Genomic DNA, 22,546 nt, shown 5'->3' on the forward strand with positions numbered 1-22,546 from the left:
CTTTTTTCAGTTCAGTATTTCAACTCACACAACCACAGAACTTTTGAGATGTTTCCGAAGTGCGGTTTAGCAGAAAACGTTACAGCCAAGGCAGGCACTCAGCAGAGGACTTCAACAGGCAGCAGCTACCAGGAACCAGACCCAGAGCAATACAGCTCTGCACAGATTCCATGACTCAACACTATTTATCTACAAGCACTGCAAGAATAACCCTTGTACCAACCTTTTTGGGTAAATGCTGGCATCGGCAATGCCACCAAACACAAGAAGGGAAAAAACAGGAATTATCTTGCAGCACAACTATCAGTTCCACAGTATCAAGAGTAAGCAGCACTAAAGTTTGAGAGCGAACAACTCCAGATTTGTTGGTTGGTTTGTTTTTTTTTTTAAGACAAGTGGGCTCACATTCCTCCCAGTACCACCACAGCCTCCACGTGAGCCGTATCTCCAGGCTGGATGCTGCAGCCCCCACAACTCAGCTGGGACATGTCCGAGAGGAGCTTGCATCCTCCTTGCACCCCGAGGTGAGAGGAGCCACCAGATTGAGGGGACCAACCTGTGTGGGGGGCCATGCCTTACCAGCCACCACTGAATGAACAAACTGTGCCCACTTTCCTTGCCTTTCAGCTCTGGAGCCAGAGCAACCCAAGCTGGGAGGGGACCAGGCATGGTTTCTCAGTGGCACAGGCAGGGTTTCCGACCTTTGTGTCTTCTTAAGCCAGTGTCCCAGCAAGGGAGTTTATACAGCCACGACGAGCCAGAGCTTATCAACTTTGCTCAAGTCAAGACTCTTCAACCAAAATATGTGATGCTGTGCTACTATGGCTTCTCACTGCCACCTGACAAGCCAGCAACAACATTCTTAAAACAAGCATTTTCTGTATAGGAAGGGATGGAACAGTGCTCTACAGTGACCTGCATTTAAGAGAATTAGGGACATGGATAAATGCTGCAGACATCAGTAGTTTATTGGTATGTTTAGTCAAAACACATTCAGAATGGAAACTTAAAAGTAAAAATACTTTCCACCTGCAACAATTAAACTAGAATCTACTAGCATATAATGCTTGACACGTTACAGCAATAAAGATGGTAATCCACTGTCTTGTATACCTACTAAAGCCAAGATGGTCAGCCAAGTTTGTTGAAATAGAACCGTAATGACAAAATACTCCCACCATCCACAAATCAGCAACTAACAGTAATGGTCAGTGAATCCCTTCCTTTGCTCTAAGAGGTACATTTACTATCGAGAGGGTCAAGAACACATAAGAGTCCACAGTACAGCAGGTGAGCTATCACCATGTAAACTTCTCTGGATGACGTTCCAATGGTTGTTCATGTCACTTAAACAAGAAGCAAGCCAGAAAGCAGAATGGCTCAGTAGCTCTTTTTAATACTCCGCTTTGTGGTGTTGAAATTATTCCCAGTGCCATTTGCCATACAAATTAATTAGGTGGCAGCAAAACACTGCAGCACTACAAAAGGAAAAAAAAATTACAAAAAAAAAAAGCCACGCAAACCACACTGGTGGCAAACTGATGACAGCAATTTGTCTGAAGGCTTAAAACATAAGTAGTGGTGTTGTGTGGCGAGCAGTTCAAGTACTACAGTTTTCCAGGTAACAGATGAAAATGCAAGACCTTCAACAAAAAACTGAAATATGAAAATGAAAACTGGTAGAAATGTGCCCCGGAAAAAAAAAAAAAAAAAAAAAAAAGAGTATGAAAATAGTGCAAGACTTACCATTGAACACAGAAGACCTCGAGTCTGGGAGAAAATGGAAAGATGCCGCTTCACTTTGCCTAACGTATCAGAAAAGTATGTGCAAAATCCTCCAACTTACTAAAAAACAGCAAATGATTGCATAATCCAGAGACAGATTGCTATGATGCCCTATCTGCTTTTGCTTGAAATTGCAATTACTCTATTTGAGGTCTTCCGTGCTTAGAAGCAGCTTTAAGTGGTGACACTTTCGCACAGACGCACACACAAACACACCCCCCTCTTTTACTCCTGCCGCCTCAGAGCCAGGCGCTTGCTGCACGCCCTGGCATCGAGCCGAACTGTACTGTCTGCTGCAGCTGCAGCTTACGGAAAAGCGCTCCAGAACGTCATCCAGAAACAGACCTCTCCACTGGAAAAACGCACCAGTCAAATGAAGAAGAGGATGTCTCCTTTCTATCCTTCAGTCCAGAGCCACGTAAGTGTCAACTTCAGCTGAGAGTTATGTGCAAAATGAGTAAGAGTTTTTTAAAAAGTGCAACTGGAAAATGCAAATACTTAAGAGCTGCTGTTTTGTTCTGAAAATTGCAGTATCCTCGTTTGATAAGCTCACCCTCACAAAGGATGCTCAGTTCTACTAATTATAAGCTGGCCAAAAGCATTCACCATTCTTGACTGACTTCTGAAACTCATGTCCAAGAGAGATTTCAACTCCATTTTCTTTAACTTTGATTAAAAAGAAGAGACAACCTGGAGACTACTTGGATGCCTTCTTCCTCCCTTCCCCCCCTCTGCAAAAAAACAGGCAAACTTGTTAATTGAAGAGCAAGGTGAATGATAATTTTAGCAACGTTTACTGATTGAAAGATACTGCAATTTTTTTAATACAATTTTTCAATTACTTCCTTTAAATGCGTTGCAGCCAATTGGCTTTGCAGCACAGAAATTCATACACTATACTGTACAAAATCACCAGCAAGACTGGAATGATGTATTCATAGAAGGCACCATCATGCTTATTACATTACCAGAGAACTCAAATACAGTCAAGACAAATTCACTGTACAATGCTTATCGAAGGGGAAAGGGGAAGGAGGAGTGTGTTGAGCAGCCATCCCTGTACTGAAGAGGGGCAGATAGAAAAATCTGACGTGAGCTATCAAACTTGTTGCGTACTCAGGGCCACGACTTTGAAACTCTAGGTTCTGTTTAGTTTACAGCTAAATGGATTCCTTCTGGAATAAACTTGTAGTCTTATTAAGGTTTGTGTGTGTACATATGTTGGTCACAGCAAGCAGATCAGATGCCCGCATCGTTTCACAAGCTATTCTGTCTGAATAAGAGGATGAAGGTTTTTTCCTCCGATGCCTCCTGCAGATGTCAATATAAATGAGTTCAGAGTACCCATTAGTGCATTTTGATGAGTGCGTAAACACGAGTTTGTTTGGAGCCGAGTGTTCTAAGAAGGAAAAAAAAAAAAAAAGGCAAGCTTCTCCAATTGCACAAATTGCACTATCTGTGTTTCCAACAGTAATAGGCAGAAACAGTAACACTTACACAAAATGTGCAGCAGAGGGTTTTTGACTGAAAGGACCTGAATTCTATTGGGCATGTCCTTTAGTTCACTTTTGTTGCAGATAGTTAACCGGTCTTTTTTTTTCCTTTTCTTTTTTTTTTTTTTTTTTTTTTTTTCAGTCCTCAATTCTCCAAGTCTACATTTATAAATTAACAGTGTGACTCCTGTTGTGAAACTGGGGAAAGAACGTCCACCTCAATTTAAACTGGAAACCAAAAGGATGCTTTCACATCAAAGAAATGATCAGAAGGGCTGTGTCACATTCCAAAGCCAAAAAAAATTAACAAGAATGCAAACACGATGGATTATGTACCACTGCCAAGACTGTCTGCCCACAGTGGTGATTTCAGCGACGCTGTCCAGTGAAACGGCCTTCCATTTGCCCGGTTCCTCGTCCAGAGCCAAGTTTCTGTGCCATGCCACCTCTTGGAGGGGGTCCTCTTCCATCACGGTCTCGCATCATGCCACCACCCACTATTCCACGGGGACCCCCAGGGCCTCTATCATTGCGACGAATATCCCTACGATCATCGCCTCCACCTCTGGTCTCTCTTTCACGAGCGGCTCTTGTTTTTTTCTCTTCTACGTTCAAGCGCACCTCACCCCGGAACATAATAGGCTTATAGGGAAAAGCGTTCAAGGCACACATTAGTCACAATTTCACAAAGTCCATTTATACAACCCATATGAAAACACTGCATTTGCTGCATACCTCAGCCTACCTTCACTTCCATGCGAAAGACAAAAAATTAACTGTTAACAGCTCCCAGCAGCACACAACCCCCGCCCTAGAGTTTTATGGTAAATGGAACAGCATTTTAAAATTCATTTGGCATGCAAGGAATTAAACGTCTTTCTCAAATAAGGGCAGTGTTGTTTTTAGCCTCTCCACTGCCGGCTTTAGCTTTTCCACTTCAGGGCTAAAGCTCCTGAAAAATTGCTCTACTAGGTCTCACTCCCACATACTAGACATGAAAACTGCTGCTTTCTCCTCTCCAGTTCCTCAAGTCACAACTGCAAATAACCCTGCTCCTTTTTGTCAGCCCCAGGATACAGAATTCAGAGATCCGTGCGATGCTCTTCAAAAGGTTACGTATTCAACTTTCAGCTTAAACAATCTCTAAAAGTAAGTGTTGACCTCTGTGTGGTGTCTATGTGCAGAGGTACAAAACCTGAATTTGGTAAGATGTGGTTTGAGGAATGCTGGCACCACTTCTGTAAGCTACAGAACACTCCTGACAGAACGAGTATGCCAAAACTATGTTTTTCTTACAACTGTTGTCTGAATGCCAGAAACAGCAGCAATGCAAACTGGGATGACCCACAATACTTGGGGTTCAGGGAATTCAGTCCATCCTTTGAAGGCTACTCAATGCCAACACTTACTTTTGCAACCAGAATTCGCTGGACCGGCTCAGAATCGTCAAATACCACAAAACCAAAATTAGGCAGTTTTCCTCCAACTCCTTTAGTATTTATGCGAAGTTCTACCACATTTCCGAAGCCTGGGAAAACACAAGGGAGAAGCCCCATTACCAACAACCACAGTACCAGCTTCATCACTCCTCTGCTTGTCCGAGACAACACCTGTGGCATTAGATCATGAAGTTCCCCTGTGTGACTAAGTGAACACTATGTGACTTTTCAACATGCTTTTTCTTCTTAGTCTCTGCAGCTGAAATTGCTACTTACTCATGAAGAACTCTTTCAGTTCACTCTCATCAATATCATGTGGCAAGTTTCCAACAAAGAGCTGGTGGCTGTCTGGATAGCGAATTATTCGACGATTATCCGACTCATTCTGTTCAATGTCCCCTCTCCCTATCATCAATAGAAAGAAGAAGGTAGAGCCACTGAGTTAGAAGATGTGTGCAGATTCAGACGAACACATACAGACAGCACCAGGCACGTTTGCTCAACCAGTGCTGTACCTTCAGCTCTTGAGCATATGTTTACCATGGGTGACAACAGGAAGGACACTAACTTCCTCTTTACATAGTCCTGACAATTTTGTAGTAAAACAACAAAGTATTTGGGGTTTTTTGGTCTGGTTTCCGTGGTTAGGCTAAATAAAATCCACGCTAACTAAAACAGCTGGCATACTGGGCAAATTTGTTTAAGAGGTTCTTGTTGTATCTTAAATCATACACTGAAGAGCAACCTGGTACCTATTTAAATGCATTTTTTTTAAAGATATGGATTTAAGTCACCTCTCTATCAACTCCTTAGCATAATAACAGTATCTTTACTTTGGCACTCATATTATCAACAAAGTTTGCCAGTCACCTCTTCTGGCTTTCATCTTCCACCATTTTGTCCCAAACACAAGTGAGAGCTCCTCATGCTCTCTCCAGCTCAACTGAAGTATTAGTAGGCTTAGCAGCATGCAAGGTAAAATCTTTCTGAGTATATCTCCCTACTAAATCATTACCTGGCTTGCAGTGTGACAGAAGCACGCTGTTACCCTTTTTATACCCAAAGTATTACAGCGTAGGTATGTACCCCTTCCTTTCAACAGCTTCCCCTACAAGCCCACTTGCAGCAAGCTTGCTAGCTCATTTGAAAGGTTTCCTTAAGCAGGTAAAACAGCTTGCTGACTTCCTTTGAAAATGAAGACCATAGAGCTGAAACCTCTACCATTTGGTCAACTGAGATTTCAGCTTTTTCTCCCCTGACTCTTCCACCCCCAGCCCCAGCAGTTTTGGGATCAAAATGAAAAGACTCTGACTCTGTTACATGTTTTCTGTATGATTTGTATACACTCAAAGAGTAGTAGAATTGCAGGTCTGCAACTTGATTTAGCCACAAGTTCTGGCTTTTTCTCCCTGCTCCAGATGACATGTTAAAAAAATAACAAGAAATGTTAACCTTTAACAGATGTCGTGATTCCGTCTCTGTGCCTCAAACCCTTTCAAGTTTCAGTGCTGTCCCTGAGCAAAGATATACTTGCACTGATCAAAGCCAAAAGCGCTTTTAAGCCCAATCTGTACCACAGTTTGGTATGCACTTACTGAAAACCTTCTTTAGAACCAATTTTAGCTAGAGTTGGTGAAGACACTTACAGTCACTGAGACTTAACACTTTGGCAGGCAGTGCTCTGCCAGCTCTACACGATAATCACAAGTACCACCCCTCCCCTTAGGACTCGTGACTTACTTTCACACTTAGGGAAGATGAGGAACTATTCAGCAACCTGTAGTTCTGGGCCTTTGACTAGATAGCTTTTGCCCAGCGCTGCACAGAGATTTGCCAAGCAACCAGGCTGGAGTGATGAATGCAACTCAGGCTTTCACCTCTCAACACCACTTCTGACAGCTGTCAGTAACGAGCATGTTTCCTAGATAGACCCATCCTATGTATTTGGATATTCTGTATTGGTAAGAAAATGCACAGAGCTGGCTGCTCACAAACTAAGACAAAACACAAGGCAGCCAAACTGAGAATGGTATTGTAGACAATTACACAAGATGGAAAAATACATACAAAATTATTAACTGACTGAGGGTGACACAGCGGGAAGGTTTTCTTCCAAAACAAAGAGCAATACCAGGCATTCAAGAGCTCTTGCTTCCAAGGTTCAGCAAAATTAGAGGACACGGAAAAAAGCATCAGATTTCCATACCAGCTTTTCAGAAAGGCATCAAGCCACATAAAAAGTACTCAAGCATATATGCGAGTGGCCTGACTATTAAAAAACACTTCAACAAAATATAAGATCAGAAATAACGCCCGATCTTTGCAACAGCTCATCACCAGCTTGGACTCCAAATCATATCCCCCTATTTCTAGTTGACAGCAGTAGGAATAAGAGAGTTCATTATCAGGCAAATACAATACAGCTACAGACAAGACCTGTCAAGGAGAGTAACTTCTCCTTAACTAGTCCCAAGCAGACACACAAGCTGATCTGCATTACCTGGTCGAGGTCCTCTGGGTGGAAAACCCGGTCTTTCCCTGGGACGCTGCTCACGTACACGAGGAGGTTGAGACTGAGCTTCAGGTTTAGTTTCAACTCTTGGCTAAAACAGGAGGAGAACATGCGTTATTAAACACCAGCCCAGCTAAAAAACCTCAAAACCCTACAACTCACCAAGACAAACAAAACCCCACAACACAAGACAGGTAAGTGGCATGCACAAAATTAATTCCAGAAGATATATATCCATGTCAATGTGTTTGGGAATACGTGGTTTTTTTCACCTCTATAAATTCCTCTGTACCAATCCAGGACTGCAGTGTTCAGTTATCTGTGCTAAAAGGTGCAAAGCAAGCATCTCTCAAGAGCATCTCCCTAAAACATGGCTAAGGTGAATTTTCCATGTTTGACCAGGCATTGAGATCCCAGCACTCCATTATTCAAGAATCCTTCAACCTGACTAAAAATCCCACATAGACGAAAGAAAAGCTTCCTTATGCCAAGCTCAAACTTCAATGAATAGGAGGTGGTCCAAGATGAACATGAAAAGATGGGCAAATCTCACATTCTGTCTGAGTCCCTGAGGGATTCTTTTCCTTGAGTGCAGACCAACTATAAGGAAACTACCAAAAAGACAAAGGAGAACAAAACAAAACCCCTCAAAAGTGCTGCAGTAAGTATTTCTGATACAACAAAGCCACCTGAAATGGCAATTTCTACCAACTACCTGCTGAGGATATTCTTTAACTTTCCTGATGTCGAGACCAGCACACCCTTCATATTCTCAGGAACTAGAACAGCTATTCCCTTTTTTGCAAGCAAAAAATACATTTATAAAGATACTTGGGGGGGGGGGGGGGCGGGGAGAGACATGTAACAATGAAAAATATTTCTGTGCAGCCTGTTGGTTACCAAAGCAATTTCCAACATTTAAAATACCATTTTCTGTACAAAAGTCCAGCAGCTGCTGCTGTGCTGGGCTCTTATCTTAGAAAACCAAAATTATCCTTAGGACTGTAAAGAACACTAGCCTCCAAGGAAGATAAACACAAGGACAACGGCTGTAGACCCAGACTGCTGCAGAGCAGTAGTTTATGTTAAACATCTCCTTTACTTTTCTTTAAGGACAAGACAACTGACGGTTCCAGCCAGACAGTACCTCACAGGGGTAAAACCCCCTGTATTTTACATGAAACATGCAGGTATGATGCAACAAATAAATGTTTCAACCCTCCTATTCACTTGTGCTCTACCAAGCTAGGCATTACCTTGTTCTTCCAGCATTTCTAGGATCATTTTTTCAATTCCAAGAATAAGGTAGAAAAATCAGCCTTACTGTAGAATCTCTTCTCATTATACCTCCTTATGGGTCACTGGAGCTCCCCTGCCGTCTTTTAGTCACACGTCTTTACTGCATTATAAAGTATACCTCAAAAGCCAAACTCAATACATTCAGACCCACGTTTCTTAGCTACTTACAGCTATCAGGCTTAAATACAGTCCTTCTGTCAACCACAGCAAAGACCTCCTAGGTCACTGATCTCCTGTTAAATCCCGAACAACAGTTAACTTCTACCCGCTTGCTTTGCATTTCACTGAACTTCTCTATCACACAAATACTCTGTCTACCCAATCAACAGAAAGCTAATCTCATTAGTTGCTTTCTAATCACTACCACCCCTTTTTACAGAGGAAGACTGCCTCAGTTTCTGGCACTGCCTGAAGAGGAAAGCGCTTGTGCAAAACCGTGCTCCCCCAAAATTCTGTAATTATTAGCAGCAACACAAGATGCCTGTTAAGGGCTGCCATTTACAGCCCCAGCAGCAGCTAACTGCAACTCTCATTTCACAGAGACTGCACCAAGTGGATGAAAGGCACAGAATAAGGATTTCCATAGACAGTGGCTAAAGGAGCCCTCGGCCCAGGAGCCAAGGGTGCCAAAAACCTCAGCCTAACGGAGCTCTGAGAACAATTAAGGAAAAGGTGGCATCATCTCATCTCTTCACAAGTTCACATGAGGAGGGAAAGGGACCTCTTTCTCCTACAGCAACGCTACTAGCAATGACAGCAAAACCAGCTGCAAGTCAGCCTTTACTCACCAACTTTGGAACTCAGTACCCCCCTGAAACAGAGGGAGACAGAACAAGCAAGAGAACAGGTGGCTCCAAAGGCTGGTGCAATTCTATTTTTTAAATCTTACAAGGCTTAAAAGTTTCTCTAGGGTGAGATGCCTGCCACAATCAAAATGTGCACATGCAAAGAACCAACTAGCCAAGCAAACAAGAAACCACACTTGACATGAAACAAAAAGAAAAAACCTACATCATCTCACCAGAATTCCAGTAGCTAGGTTAGATGTGTACCTCAGATAGCTACTCTCTGAGGTAAATGTGAACTGCACAAGTTACTAAAGCCACCTGTCAATCACCTCCATAAAGGCACTATAGATTACAGAAGAATCTACCCACAGTCCAAACAGATTTAAGGCAATGAGAGAATGCAGTGTCTATAAACAAATCTTTCCCTGAACTCACCACTTCCAAGCCAGAAGACAAGAGTCAGCGAGCACCCTGCCCACCTCCAGCACCCCTAAGACAGTGGATGTGTTAATGCAAACAGAAGGTCAGAATACCTGAAAACACTATAAAGAGAAGGCCCAGTTTATCAGTGTAGGACCATTTCTAACCGTCCACAAGAAAAAGAGCAAGAAACGCTGACCTGTTTTAAGTCCACAGCTGGAAATAAACAGGAACTGAACTGTCAGTACATGTGCAGGCCTTTGAGGGGTTCAGAGTTAATACTACAGAGGCTATATTTTTAACTTCATAAAAGATGGGGGGAAAACTGGAGTGATGCAGAGAAATGAATGAGAAGGACAGTTAACAGCTACTTTGTAACAGCACTGAAGCTGGCTAGAACAGCAGCATCCCAAAGGAGCCACCCACTCAATAGTGCAATCTACTGTCCCCATTTACATGCACAGCAAATGGATTTAAGAGAACAGGAAAAAGCTGCTGCTGATCCCGTAACCCCTTGTACAAATTGTTCTGGTGCTTTTTCTACCAGCTTTCTGTATACCATGCCTGAAAAGTGTGCAAGAAAAGGAGCTAAGAACTGACTAATTCTGCCCCCAGAAGGGCTGAGAGTTGAAATTCTTGCCATTTCAGTATTGTTCAGAAACTTCCACAGAGAATTACTTAAACACCAAGTCACAGCAAAAGTAATCTAGAAGGCAGAAAGCATGACAAACTGCAGAGGCAACGCAGGAGTTTAAGGGGACATCTATATTCTGCTCCCTTTTACAGATAATTTTAAATTACTTTTGCAGGCATATTACAAAAATCCACCCTCTCTAGGACAAATAAATCAGAACCAATTTTGGTTTTGCACAAGGAAAATCTATTCTGTACTAGAAAAAACCAACAGTTTTTACAGCTCAAATACCACCCAAATGCTCAAAGCCCTGGTGAAGCTGATGAAGACAGACAGGCTTCCCAACTCATTACATAGCCAGTATCTTATCTCCATGACAGCCGTGTCAGATCAGAAGCAACACCATACAAGGTGTTGTTTTTCTGTTGGTTGGGGTTTTTTTTCTTTTTTGTTTTCTTTTTTAACATGCATTTGGCTGAAAGGCAATCCTAGACAGGTTCCTCACTGTCAGTAAAAAACAGAGAGGAAACAAGTGCAAAAACAACAGCTGCAATAACCCAGCTGGCCTACTGAAAATTGCAGTCTTTTAAAAAAGGCTGGACATGAGCTACCACAACATACAGGGCTTTGGTACACAGCGGCAGTAGAAAAATTAAAGCACGCATTTTCTATTTTGAGGATTTTTATACAGATGGAGGAAGCTGAATTGAGAGTCTCAGACTGTCTTACACCAGCTTGGCATGTGCAGGACATGAGCAACCACCCGGTCAAACTTCCCTTCCTCTTTCCCCTCCTCACCCAGTCAACCTAGGAATGGAAAGATAGCATTGTCCTGTCAAGGAAATGTGAATCCTTCCATTCCTCACACAGTCATAAGTTGGTACAGGGTTCTGTGACAAGTTAATGTAAAATGGATAATGAAATCCAGCATGTTTCTGTGTAGATGTTAGCCTTACAAAGCAGTTTTGCATGTTCTCAGAAACGGTGCCATTCCTTTTTACTGCTGGGGCGCTCCCGCCAATGAAATATCCCTTTCCAACACACCATACAAAAATACCATTTTGAGGGGAGCTGGGTTTTTGTTGTTTTCCCTTGTAAACCAAACCATATCCCATTAAGACAGGTCAAAAAAATTTCAGTAGCGATTTCCTGTTTCCATATGAACAGATTTTAACGTCACCATCACCCAGTTACACCTGTTACGTGTAGTACGTGCCTTCGCTTGTGACAAGAAGGTGAGTGCATTAACATTTAAGACACAATTAATTTGTGCAATTTAAGTCAAACAAAGTGATCTGTTAATTTTAAAAAACGGAAGCAGTTTGCAGAAGTAATGAGACAATCCAAGGTGTTCACAGATGGGTTACCTGTGAGACTGGTGCTTTAACATGGGGTGGAATTCCAGAGGAAGAAACAGTACCACTAGGAGGCAGGTTTTTACTGGTCACTGAAGCCCAAGAGAAAGCCTGCAGGAAATGCAACAAACCTAGGCTACTAATCATGGCAAACCACTGACATTCCTACAGGGAAACTCGTCTGCTGAAAATACACTTTCGGTTCACATCTGACTATTAAATCACGGTTGTGCAAGCATTACAACGAAGATACAGAGGGATTTGCAGTTCTAGCCATCTGTGGACTTCAACAGCGTGAAGCAACTGTGCACAGTGTCCACTATTGCTACTTGAGTGAGCCCAGTTCCCTCAGCATCCCCAGATCACTGCTTTCCACGATGTAACCAAACCTAGGACTGAAAACCCTGTAGTGTGAAGTGTCTTCCACACAAAGAAAGGAAGTGGGTGCCAGAAGTTAGAAGTAAAAATGGAAAAGAGAAAAGGGATTGGAAAAAACATATATGGGAGACACGCTGGAGCTAGACGTCTCTCCAGCTTCCACTGGTTCCTCCCACCTCTTTCAAACTACCTAAGTGTAACCATACCAGATGACACACAGTGTGCTCGGTGGGTTTTAAGATTAGGCATCCTGCCTCTAAGGGAGACAGCCAATGCCCCCATATGGATTTTAAACCTATACTGCCAGCAATTTTGCAAGTGTCAATGCATTATGTGGTTCTTTTCAAGGAAGAGCAGTGGTTCCCACTGTATGAGATATTTGGTGGTGGTAGCTTGAGGTGTTCTCTTAAGGTATGTTAACTCCACATGTAAAAAGGTTTACACATGCATAAACCCACACACACGCACATTACAAGCTGAGCATTCAATTTACGATAGGTGACTTGAGCAGCACTTAAAAATAACATTCTTTCCTTTTTTAGTGAGACTTTGCATTTTTACAAGTTCAAGGTTCAAGTCTAGCTGTTTACATACAGTACCAACACTGAAAAGAGGTACCAGTCTGGCCACTCCAAAAGGCTAAGTTCAAAACCAAATCTGGTTTACCATCTGCACCTAAAAGCACAGATAATCACTTTTAACTAACCTTTGGTGGTTCTTGTGGTAGCGAAACAGGTTCTACAGGAGGTGGAGATGGAGACTTCTCTTCTAGCTCCTCAAGGGTCTTTTCTTCTACTTCAGCTTTCAGCTCCTCCGTTTTCGTTTCAGATTCCAATTCCGGCTCAGGTTCATGAGACGATTCTTCTAGCGCCTCCTCTATCCCATTGCTAAGATAATCAAATGCATTTTATGCAGCTTACCAATAGCTTTGTATTTTATGACTTTTTATAAGCTATGCTATGGTAACAGCTGGTATTTGAAAGATCATTCTATTTCCAGTTGCTACCATATGGTACATACAATACTGTTAGAAGTTAAGCTGTACCCCTGTAGTTGTGTACAAAGCCACGTTTTACTCCTGCTGAAGTGAAGACATGTTTTACAGTTTTCTGCAGAGAATGTGAAAATCACAGACATATAAACCCTTTAAGGAATATATGCTAAACTCAAGAACTGCCACTCCTAAAAGAACAGAAGCACAGTGAGAGACCAGTGGAAGACTAAGCTATACACATAAATGAAGCCAATTTTGGAATGAAACCCACAGCTTATTTAGAAAATGTTGTATAAGTTCCTTACCAAAAGCTTCATGAGTCTTGTTTACTGAAAATCACACACAACTCCTTCTCTATTCTGTGTGTTCAAAATGTAAGGGGATATGAAGTTTTTCACTTCTCTCTGAAGCCATCCTCAAAGCTTACCGAATTCTGGTTACTTCTATCTATGCAGCTCCTGCCACAGGCTAGCATATGCCCAGGTGACTACCTGATGCATGTCGCCTTTACAACTTCTTGGCACAGTAACCCAAAACCAAGACCTGACAAAGCTTTTAGGCACCCAAAACCTCCTGCATTAAAGTAAGTCACTGTCAGAATTCCAGCAGGCTCCCTTCCTCTTCCCTATGTTTTATCATGAAAAGCCTTAGATGACCAGTATTTACCATTTATCACTGGTACACTTCACAGACATCATCTAGTGATGTTGTAAGTGTTGTTTGTTGGGGTTTTTTTAACAAGGAAACCAGGAAGTCAGTTCTGGCCCTTTAAAAAGCATTCCTGTGTTTAAATAAAAACACAGGGTTTTGGCAGTTCGTTTCTTTGTGCTTGTGGATTGGGTTTTTTAGGGTAGTTTTGTTTGTTTTTTAATAAAATGTATTTTTCTAATAAAAACAAAGAAACATTTTTCTACCTTTTTTTTTTTTTGTAAATTTTAAGATACTCAGGACAGAGATTTATTCTTCCAATACAGCTGTAGAGCAACGTCTCAAAAAGTGGACCTTTCTTTGAGTTTCCAGTGCTACCCAAATTTGAGGAGTAACTAGGATTAATCACCCGCTTGTTAACCCATCTGTTCACATAAATTACATTGTATCAACTTACTGTTACAAGTTTATGTAACAAAGACTCCATTAACTGTGTACATAAACACGCTTGCTAAGTCTTCAGCTCACATTTGTAACCAGAAATGAAAATAACTAACAAAGGTAAGAACATGCGCTACATCTTCTCTCATCCAAGAGCCAACCTTTCAAAATAATACAATGTTAACATAACACAGATCTGCATCAACTTCAGTGTAGTTTCCTAAACTGCCTGTTAGATCATATCCAGAATCAAGCGCCAAAGCAATGCTGTCATTTATATTAAAAAAAGCAGCTTCATACAATAAAACGGACTTCTTACGTTACAGGATGGTTTTCATAGTAAGTACTGCTTGCATTCTCTTGCACAGGTTCAGGTGATGGTTGTCTTTCCTCCTGCTCCTCTTCCACCTCTTCCTCAGACTCTGACACAAAAAGAAAAACCTTCTTATACATCTCTGTGAGATGTACACAAGCCACACTTAAAAGCATATTAAACTAGTAGTAATCAAAATAAAGCTTCATCAACAAAAAAAGGCAAAATTAGCTGCAAAAGACAGAAGACCCTTCTGCTCATTCAGGAGGCTCTGTTTCTTACTATTTTCACAAAAAGGAGAAACTAGAGACATATTGGTGCTAGGAAGTTCTGGGAGGAGGGTTTGAGGGTCTCTTAAAGCAGCACGTTTTTCACTGGGTGGCAGTAAAAGAGAAAGCCTGTACTATTACCTCATAAATCTCAGTACCTCAAACTAAAAAGATTAACCTCAAATACAGGGATGATTGCCTAAGATGCTCTGTTCCACAGAACAGAGATGAAAACGTTCCAGAAACTATCCAGTGAACACATGTACATTCATTCTGGCTGCACTCTAATTTGCTTTGCCTCAGTGAACAGAGGGGGGCAAAAAAACCCACCCAGGTCAAGTTCAGCCCCTGAACAGAAATGAATTACTGAATGCAAGATTGTTTATCTTCAAATCACTTCACCCAAAAATTTGACTGATCAGAGAAATTAAGTTTACCCGATTAAACCAGTGGCAGCAAAAGTACCATTGCTCCTTATTTCCATTCTCTGCCAAGCCTCACCCACCCTGAGCCAGTTTAGCCCTTCAAGGAATAAGGTACTAGCATATGACCTTCATTTTACAGAAAGTTTTGGTCCAGCAGATAGTTCCAGCAACATAACCTACACTCCCCACCTCAGCCACCTCCTAAACCGCTATGATCCATGAGAATGCAATACAGTTCACGTCTTTCCATCTCTGGATATTTCTGAAAGCTCTGCATACATGCTAGAAGAACAAGAACAAAACAAACTCTACATGTATAGTTTTCCTCACCTTCATCAAGTTCTCCTTCTGAATCCCCAAATACTTCATCTTCATATCTGAAGATATCATTATGGACATAGAACTTGTTTGGAACAGAACCCTGTAAAACAGCAACGTGCATTTTTTTTGCATATATGGTATACTAGCAGTCAACATCAAGGATAGATGAGAGATACGGGCTTTGGGCTACACACCAACATTTTGGAACAGGACTATTTCACTAAAGCCATTTTCCAAGCACCACCTCTTCTCTAAGCAAACAACTGATTGGTAACTTCTACCCAACTGAAAAAGGGAAGTTTCAAGTAGAAAAAAAACAATTTTTCTCAGTCACAGCAATCATAGGTTCTAAATAAACATCAAGTCCCTCAGTTTCATCAAGGAATTGGAATTTTACACTATTACAAAAACCTTGCAATAAAAAAAAACCAGAATGAACTTTAACAAGGTGACTGTATAATTATAGCATTGCACAGGGAAACAATGAACAAATTCAATAAGACTCTAACACATTAATCACCAACTACACAATAGTTTATGATGTATTGGGGGGAAAGAAGCAGAAAGAACACAAAACACCTTTTACCCTTACAGAGTTCTGCCTTTGCTAAGAGCTAAATTTGAGCAATAACTTGAGCAGCATCAACCCATACTCACATTTGCCAGCAGACCGGAACAAAGTACAGAACTACGCCAGAGACTCGATCTGCAGAGCTGAACATGGTTTTTTTAATTTATTTGGCCAACGTCAGCTCCCAAATGCTAGTTCCAATTTGCTTTGTATTACTGCTCCAATACTTCGAGTCTAAGAAAATAAAACAGCTCAGGATGGGTCCGATACACTTGTTTCTCCACACTTCCTTATGTATTTAATGATAGCCTTCAGGCCAAGCTGTAAAAGCCAAATCATGTTTTTTGCCCCAATATGACAAACTGTAGCAACCAGTGAGATTTCCACTATCATTATTTTCAAGTTAAACACAATCTTACATATACTTACTTCTGGAGCAAGCACAAAAGTCTGCATGAACTTCCTCATCGGCTGCCCGTTGTTTGACAGTTCTCCCATTACTTGCACAACCACTCCATCACTCAGAGTAGCGTGAGCATCCACATGACGAATCTTGGTGTGGCATTCGCTGAACTGTAATGACATCACTTTCTTGTGTATCTCCTAGAAATAAAGAGTTGCATTTTAGCTACACTGAGTTTTGTACAGAGCTTTACACCTTATGAATACCGAAATCTAAGCCAACACAAAAAATCACCCCACTGAAGCTCAAAAGGTAAATGAAATACAGGAACCAAGAAGTGTCTTTCGCCAGGAACAGTCTATCTGAGCACATCTAACTTTTATTCTGAAGTTTTCCACTGCAACTCATGTCCTGCTCAGAGTGGTCAAATAGCACACAACTTGCTATCCAATTTTTCCAGCTGTATTATAACATACGACCTAATTTAAGGCTTTCATTTTTCAAAGGGCCTGCAAGAGGGCCAGGATTTACCTTGTGTTTTAAAAGAAGCCAAAACACCACCTCCCACAGGAAAAATGCAACCCTCTATGCATTCACAAAGTATCCAAATGTCACAGGAGGGGGTAACATCTGCACTGCCATGATTGTTGGGCTGCCAAGTCAGGTTCTGCCAGTGAAAGGAGAAGAAACCAACCCTGCCCTGGGCTAAAAGCCACATTGCTCAAAGATGGGGCTACCACATGAACTGATGCCCCTAGGTGACAAACACTATTCTAATAAAGCGCTACAACTAAAGTGAAAACTTGTGTTTCCTGGACTTAAGTCGTGAAGAGTGAATTATCTTCCACTTTAAGAAAACTCCATTCACAGAAGAACTTGGTAACACCAAGAACTCCATGTAACTCACAAAGATCAAAGCACCCTTCCCAAGAAACCACTTCTAACTGAAATAAGATACATCAACAGCAGCAGTCTAAGAGGTCCTCTTGCTTCTGTCTCCCAGCCTAAATATATTTTCTGCAGTCCAGATGCAAAGCTGATGAATCAAACACATCCCACAGTAAAACCAGCAACAATCAAACAAAAAAATTCAGGCCAACAAATTCCTATCTGCCTCCAAACAGGAGGCAGTGTCACATGTTATTTACCAGATTAGAAAGTCAAAGTAATGGGTAAAATAATTGGTAAAGAAAATACTGATGTATACTAGTAAGTTTTGAAAATGTTAATGAGGACTACAGGACTGTTTCTGATACGCACAGCTTGACCATACACTGCTTCTTGTGGTTTCCCACTGGCATCCAGCCCTCCATGGACATAAGAAGAATTCCTGCCATAAAACCTGCAAGTAAAGAGACATAAAGGTCATAGTAGTGACAAAATAGGACCAAATTCAGCAAGTATTTTAGCCAAAAGTTGCAGAGCTCAATGCATTGGGAATTTCAGCACAAACAGCAATTCAAGCTATATTTTCAGCTTCAAGGCTCCAAGAATACAGGAACAAACAAGCTTAATGTTCAGTATTCCCATTTGCTCAAGATACGTAGCAAGCTCCTAAAACAACCTCAGCCTTTCACTTGCTTCCTTTAAGCAAGGTGGCCATTTTGGCTTGAAGGTTCCCCATCGTCAAAACCATCTGCCTGCATTAAAGCTGCGCTACCCAGCCAAGGTGTTAGCCTAGGGAGGAACAACCCACCTGCCTCTCCTCCAAACCCCCATTCTCTTCAAAGCTTTGGGCAACAGTGAGGGATTCTGCCTTAGATTTAGGCTGTACTGACAACTTGTCCAACCAGCCAACCCACCTCCCCATCTATCCTGTATCTCTGCTATCCATAGCTGTTATTTCACACTTGGCTTCTCAGAAGCAACAGGCAAAGACTCATTACAAACCTCTGAAGTATTAGAAAAGACCTTATTCCTCCTAGGCACCACAGCTGAACACAAAACCCCCAGAAGAAATGTTGTCTGAAATCAAGTGAAAAAAAAAACAGCGAACAAAAGAAGGCCAAACAAAACTGCATCTTACAGCTGCCACACCAAGGGATAAATCCAGTACTAGGTGTAGTCCAAAGGCAACATTCTCTCTGTGCTTCTTACATTTAGGCAGTGAACAGTATTTCATTTGCATTAATCACGTTATTGTGTACAATAACTAAATCACCACTTAGAGCGCAGCCTCCACTGTGTGACTTTTGACTAAAAACTAATATTCCCTATTTATACTACTCAACACGTAGTAGTTGTGGTTTTCGTCTCAAATAGCATAGATCTCTGGACCACTCCAAGAAAACAAACCCCAAGATCCTTTCTTGACCCAGCTTCTGGATTGGATTTTAAAATCTCATATTTTTTATATGTAATATGCATACATATGCTTTCAATATTTTTCTTACATTTCAGAGTTCTTTTCATGCTTTTATTCCACTTCCAAATTTTGAGCCTAGAATAGTCTTAAGTTTTGTTTTGGATTTTTACTCCCAGCTTATAAAGCATGTGACAAATGCTTAGTATTTTCTGTACATTTACATTAATAGATCAGACAAAATCATCATATCACACCTTTTTTTCTATTTAGAAGCATGCTTTGCCTTGGGAGTGATTCCCATGAGGTCTGAATGCTAAGACTTGCCCTAGTTATACAAGATACTATTATAAACCACCCTTGTACTGTATATATGAAATAAAATTTTCATTAAGTACTTCTGGAAACTCACTGTCTCACAGATTAGCAAGGATACAGAGCATTTCTCTCAAAGAAGCCAATGCAGAGAGTCAGTGTTCAGATACAGAATTAAGTACTAGAACTTCCGCATTTGCCATTTCTTGGTTTATCCTACTAAACCTAGAAAATCTTTCCAGGTCTGTTTTCCTGAAAACACCAATCCAAGATTGTAACTCCCATGACTACATCCAGAGAAAGTCTGGGAAATACTAGATTGTTTTCTTTGGTACCAACTGCATAACCAAGTTTTTGAGCATGGTCCAGCACCTCCTAACAGCAAGGATAAACAGAGGTTCAGCTGCAGCAGTGCACAAGCAGATAGGAAAACTTATTTTCACTCTCTACATTCTAAAGTAAGCCCTCTGACAGTCAGCATATCTTACTAAGTGCTTTCACAGGGGGACCAAGAGTTGTAACTTGCTTTTAAGGAACTGCTCAAACTCTTTGGTAGGCAGAAAACCTAACACGGGGGAACTGCAGATCAGGAAACCAGTATAAGTTAAGTCCCCAGTTACATGGAATTAGAGATTTTCAGTTAAGGGGCAAGTAAAGCCATATAAATTCACCTAAAGTGCAACAGGCATGCAAACTACACCAAGCAACACCCATTTAGAGGGCAAACTGATCTCTGCTTATCCGTAACCCCTGGATAAGCTTTGGATGACTAGCCACAGGATACTTGGTGCTCTTCTCAAGCTTTTAGTAGAAGGAGCACATCAAGCAGCAGGAAGCCATGAAAACCAAAATCCTTCTGTGGCAGTGAGCAAACTGTTGTTCAGTCTAACAGCAAGAGAAAGAGGGAAGAGAAGACGCCCTCTCAGAAGAACGTCACTCATAAACAAGGTGGGACCAAAGAACAGAAAGGCATCCACATCTCCACATCTGAGCCTGACTAGGAAAAAATCAGCCACCTCCACTCCCCCAAAAAAGGGACAGCAGTAGCAGAGACTAAAACTGGCTAGTAGACAGCAGCTCAAGAATCAGCTGTGACTCAACCAAACCAGATCAAAACCTCTAGGATGCTTCTATGCAGAGGTATTTAAGAGAAATTTCACTGATGCTATCGTTAGTGACACTTGTGCCACCTTTCAAGCAGACAGAGAATATTTGTGAGCACAGAGTACCACCCGCACCAGGGAAGCCTACCTCATGAGTGCCTATCTAGCTCACCTGACCTCAGCAGGGCCATTCCAGGAAACAGGTAACCAACCGGTCATCAACAGCCCCTCCACTTTGGAAAAGAAAAAATTCTGTAACATTCTTGGACTAGAGCCCTTGATGAAAACACAATTCCTGCAAGACAGCAAATTTTGTGGACAACTCTGCATTCCCACTCAACATACCACGCATACAGCATAATTTGGAAAGCTCCATTTCAGTGTTTCCAGTAAAGCCTGAGATTCAGAGGGGTGGGAGTACCTCCTATAAAACACCGAAGTCATCTTCCAACAGGCTTTTTGCAGACACCGTTTTTCCTCACATATACACTTCTGCCGATTTCCTATCACCCCCATCTGGAAACATCAGTCTACATCCCAAATGCACCAGGAACACCAGCTCTATAATGCTCCCCTAGCATGAGTTAATATTGATGCAACCGAAGTAACGTTGCCATAGCAAGGGAAAGCAGGAGGCAAGGCAAACCTGGAACAGCTGGCTGCTCTTTGACTGAAGCAGTTAGGGAGGAAAAAACGTAACAGAGTATTGTACTCCTTAAATCAGAACACACATACCCCCCCTCCAAATCCTGCCAAGGTTACAGGTTACATTACAAGTAAATGCTCTTATGAGCAAAATCAAAGACTACTTTCAACACTAAGTTTGAGGCATGAGTGATTTATACCAATACACAGTTTAAACGCCATTGAAAATAACCGTTACAAAAGGAAAAGGCAATCTCACTGCAGAACTGATACAATTCTCCCCTTGCTTTTGGTGTTAAGCTGTGAAACACAGCCTCATCATCCCTTACAAACTCTTCTCCATCTTTTTGTTTATGCAAACAATTTCTGGGTGTCAAAGCAAAACGATGATACACTTCACATGAAACTTGTCTTCTTAACTTGGGCTTTTCTATCATTCAAAAATTACCCTGCTGCTCCAATATCAGGATTTCCATTGCATTGTTTGCTCATAACGTAATTTTTGCATTGAAAAACTGGTACAGTCACACCCTTTCTAAGACTCTTAAAATAATTTAAATTGCTTGGCTATTACAAAATGTTAACTGCTGACAGACCTGCCTAAAAGGTGCCTCCGAAGCTAACTCCAAGGCAAGATGTCCCCTCCCAGGCCACCCTGAGAAAACACCCCAGCACAACACATTCCGAAGGAACACAGTTCTGGGCTCAAGAGAGACCTGTCAGTTTGTGCTGCAGGTATTGATGTGTTACACGGACATGCTTCTCCGGTTGTTGATCTGATCTGACTCATTTGTTGAAGATTTGGGGGTGAGGAAAATCTGCAATCACTGAAAATCCTGCCTTTAATTTCTGTTAGATTACTAAACATAGATTAGCAAAGTCTGGATTACACTGCTCAGACACCTTAAAAACAGATTTCAACACAGAAAACAACTTGGTTCCACAGCAGTTCAGTGATTTAGGTAAAAATGATACCATTAATTTTCCCTGTCTGAAAGCTATAGATGAAAACAGGCATTATTCAAAAAACTGAATTCTAAAGCAAGCCATCTGAGAGCTCTTAACTTTGCTCAAACAGTCCAATTTTTTCCCCATCAACTTTATGTCAAGTTCTGAGACAACCCAACCACTGACTGGGATTTTCTCTTTTTGTATACTGGCAAAGCTACTTTTATCTTTATTTATTACAAGTCCACGCTGATCTAAATCCAAATGTGGAAATGCAAAATCTTAAGTGACAAGATGTAAATAGCTAATCAAAACCAGAAAAAGGAGGAAGAAAAAAAAAAAAAACCCACACAAAAAAACCACCACCACACAAACCACAGAAGAAGGAAGAAACACATTCAGAGCACCACTTAAATAGTGGACACAGGGGATAAAAAACCCCATTGTATTATCCACCTACTTTGTCCAGGCCATGACATTCATACTTACATCTCCAATCATGATCTGAATAAAAACTTCTCAGAGGCAATGCACAATATACTAACCTGAAATAATTACCATGCTTACCTTTGTTACCAAATGCAAGTGTTTCCTCTGCCATTTTATCTCCTTTCCTGTCTTTTCTAAAAAGTATTTCTGGAATATGTCCACATTGCCATTTTATCAGCTGAGAAGCAGCTCACTTTCCCCACACAGGAAATACCTTGATACCATGCCATACATCCATATGACCAGACTTTGTTCT

At 41.4% G+C, this 22,546-nt stretch overlaps 1 protein-coding gene across 2 annotated transcripts in view; it reads right to left on the reverse strand.

Annotated features, from left to right (window-relative positions):
• Positions 1 to 943: 943 nt before the first annotated feature.
• Positions 944 to 22,546, reverse strand: part of G3BP2 (G3BP stress granule assembly factor 2) — a 30,015-nt gene continuing 8,412 nt past the window's right edge. The window contains exons 3-12 of one of the 2 annotated variants that reach the window (XM_056353352.1): positions 17,749 to 17,830; positions 16,515 to 16,688; positions 15,524 to 15,614; positions 14,506 to 14,608; positions 12,810 to 12,990; positions 11,738 to 11,836; positions 7,218 to 7,320; positions 4,994 to 5,122; positions 4,688 to 4,806; positions 944 to 3,920 (exon numbers count right to left, since the gene is read on the reverse strand). In XM_056353352.1, the coding sequence (XP_056209327.1) occupies positions 3,648 to 3,920; positions 4,688 to 4,806; positions 4,994 to 5,122; positions 7,218 to 7,320; positions 11,738 to 11,836; positions 12,810 to 12,990; positions 14,506 to 14,608; positions 15,524 to 15,614; positions 16,515 to 16,688; positions 17,749 to 17,830 (1,354 nt within the window). In that variant the 3' untranslated portion in view covers positions 944 to 3,647. The remainder of the gene's footprint in view (positions 3,921 to 4,687; positions 4,807 to 4,993; positions 5,123 to 7,217; positions 7,321 to 11,737; positions 11,837 to 12,809; positions 12,991 to 14,505; positions 14,609 to 15,523; positions 15,615 to 16,514; positions 16,689 to 17,748; positions 17,831 to 22,546) is intronic. The other variant, XM_056353362.1, reaches the window with a different exon arrangement.

The sequence above is a fragment of the Falco biarmicus genome, chromosome 1 (assembly GCF_023638135.1).
Source record: "Falco biarmicus isolate bFalBia1 chromosome 1, bFalBia1.pri, whole genome shotgun sequence".
NCBI lineage: Eukaryota > Metazoa > Chordata > Aves > Falconiformes > Falconidae > Falco > Falco biarmicus.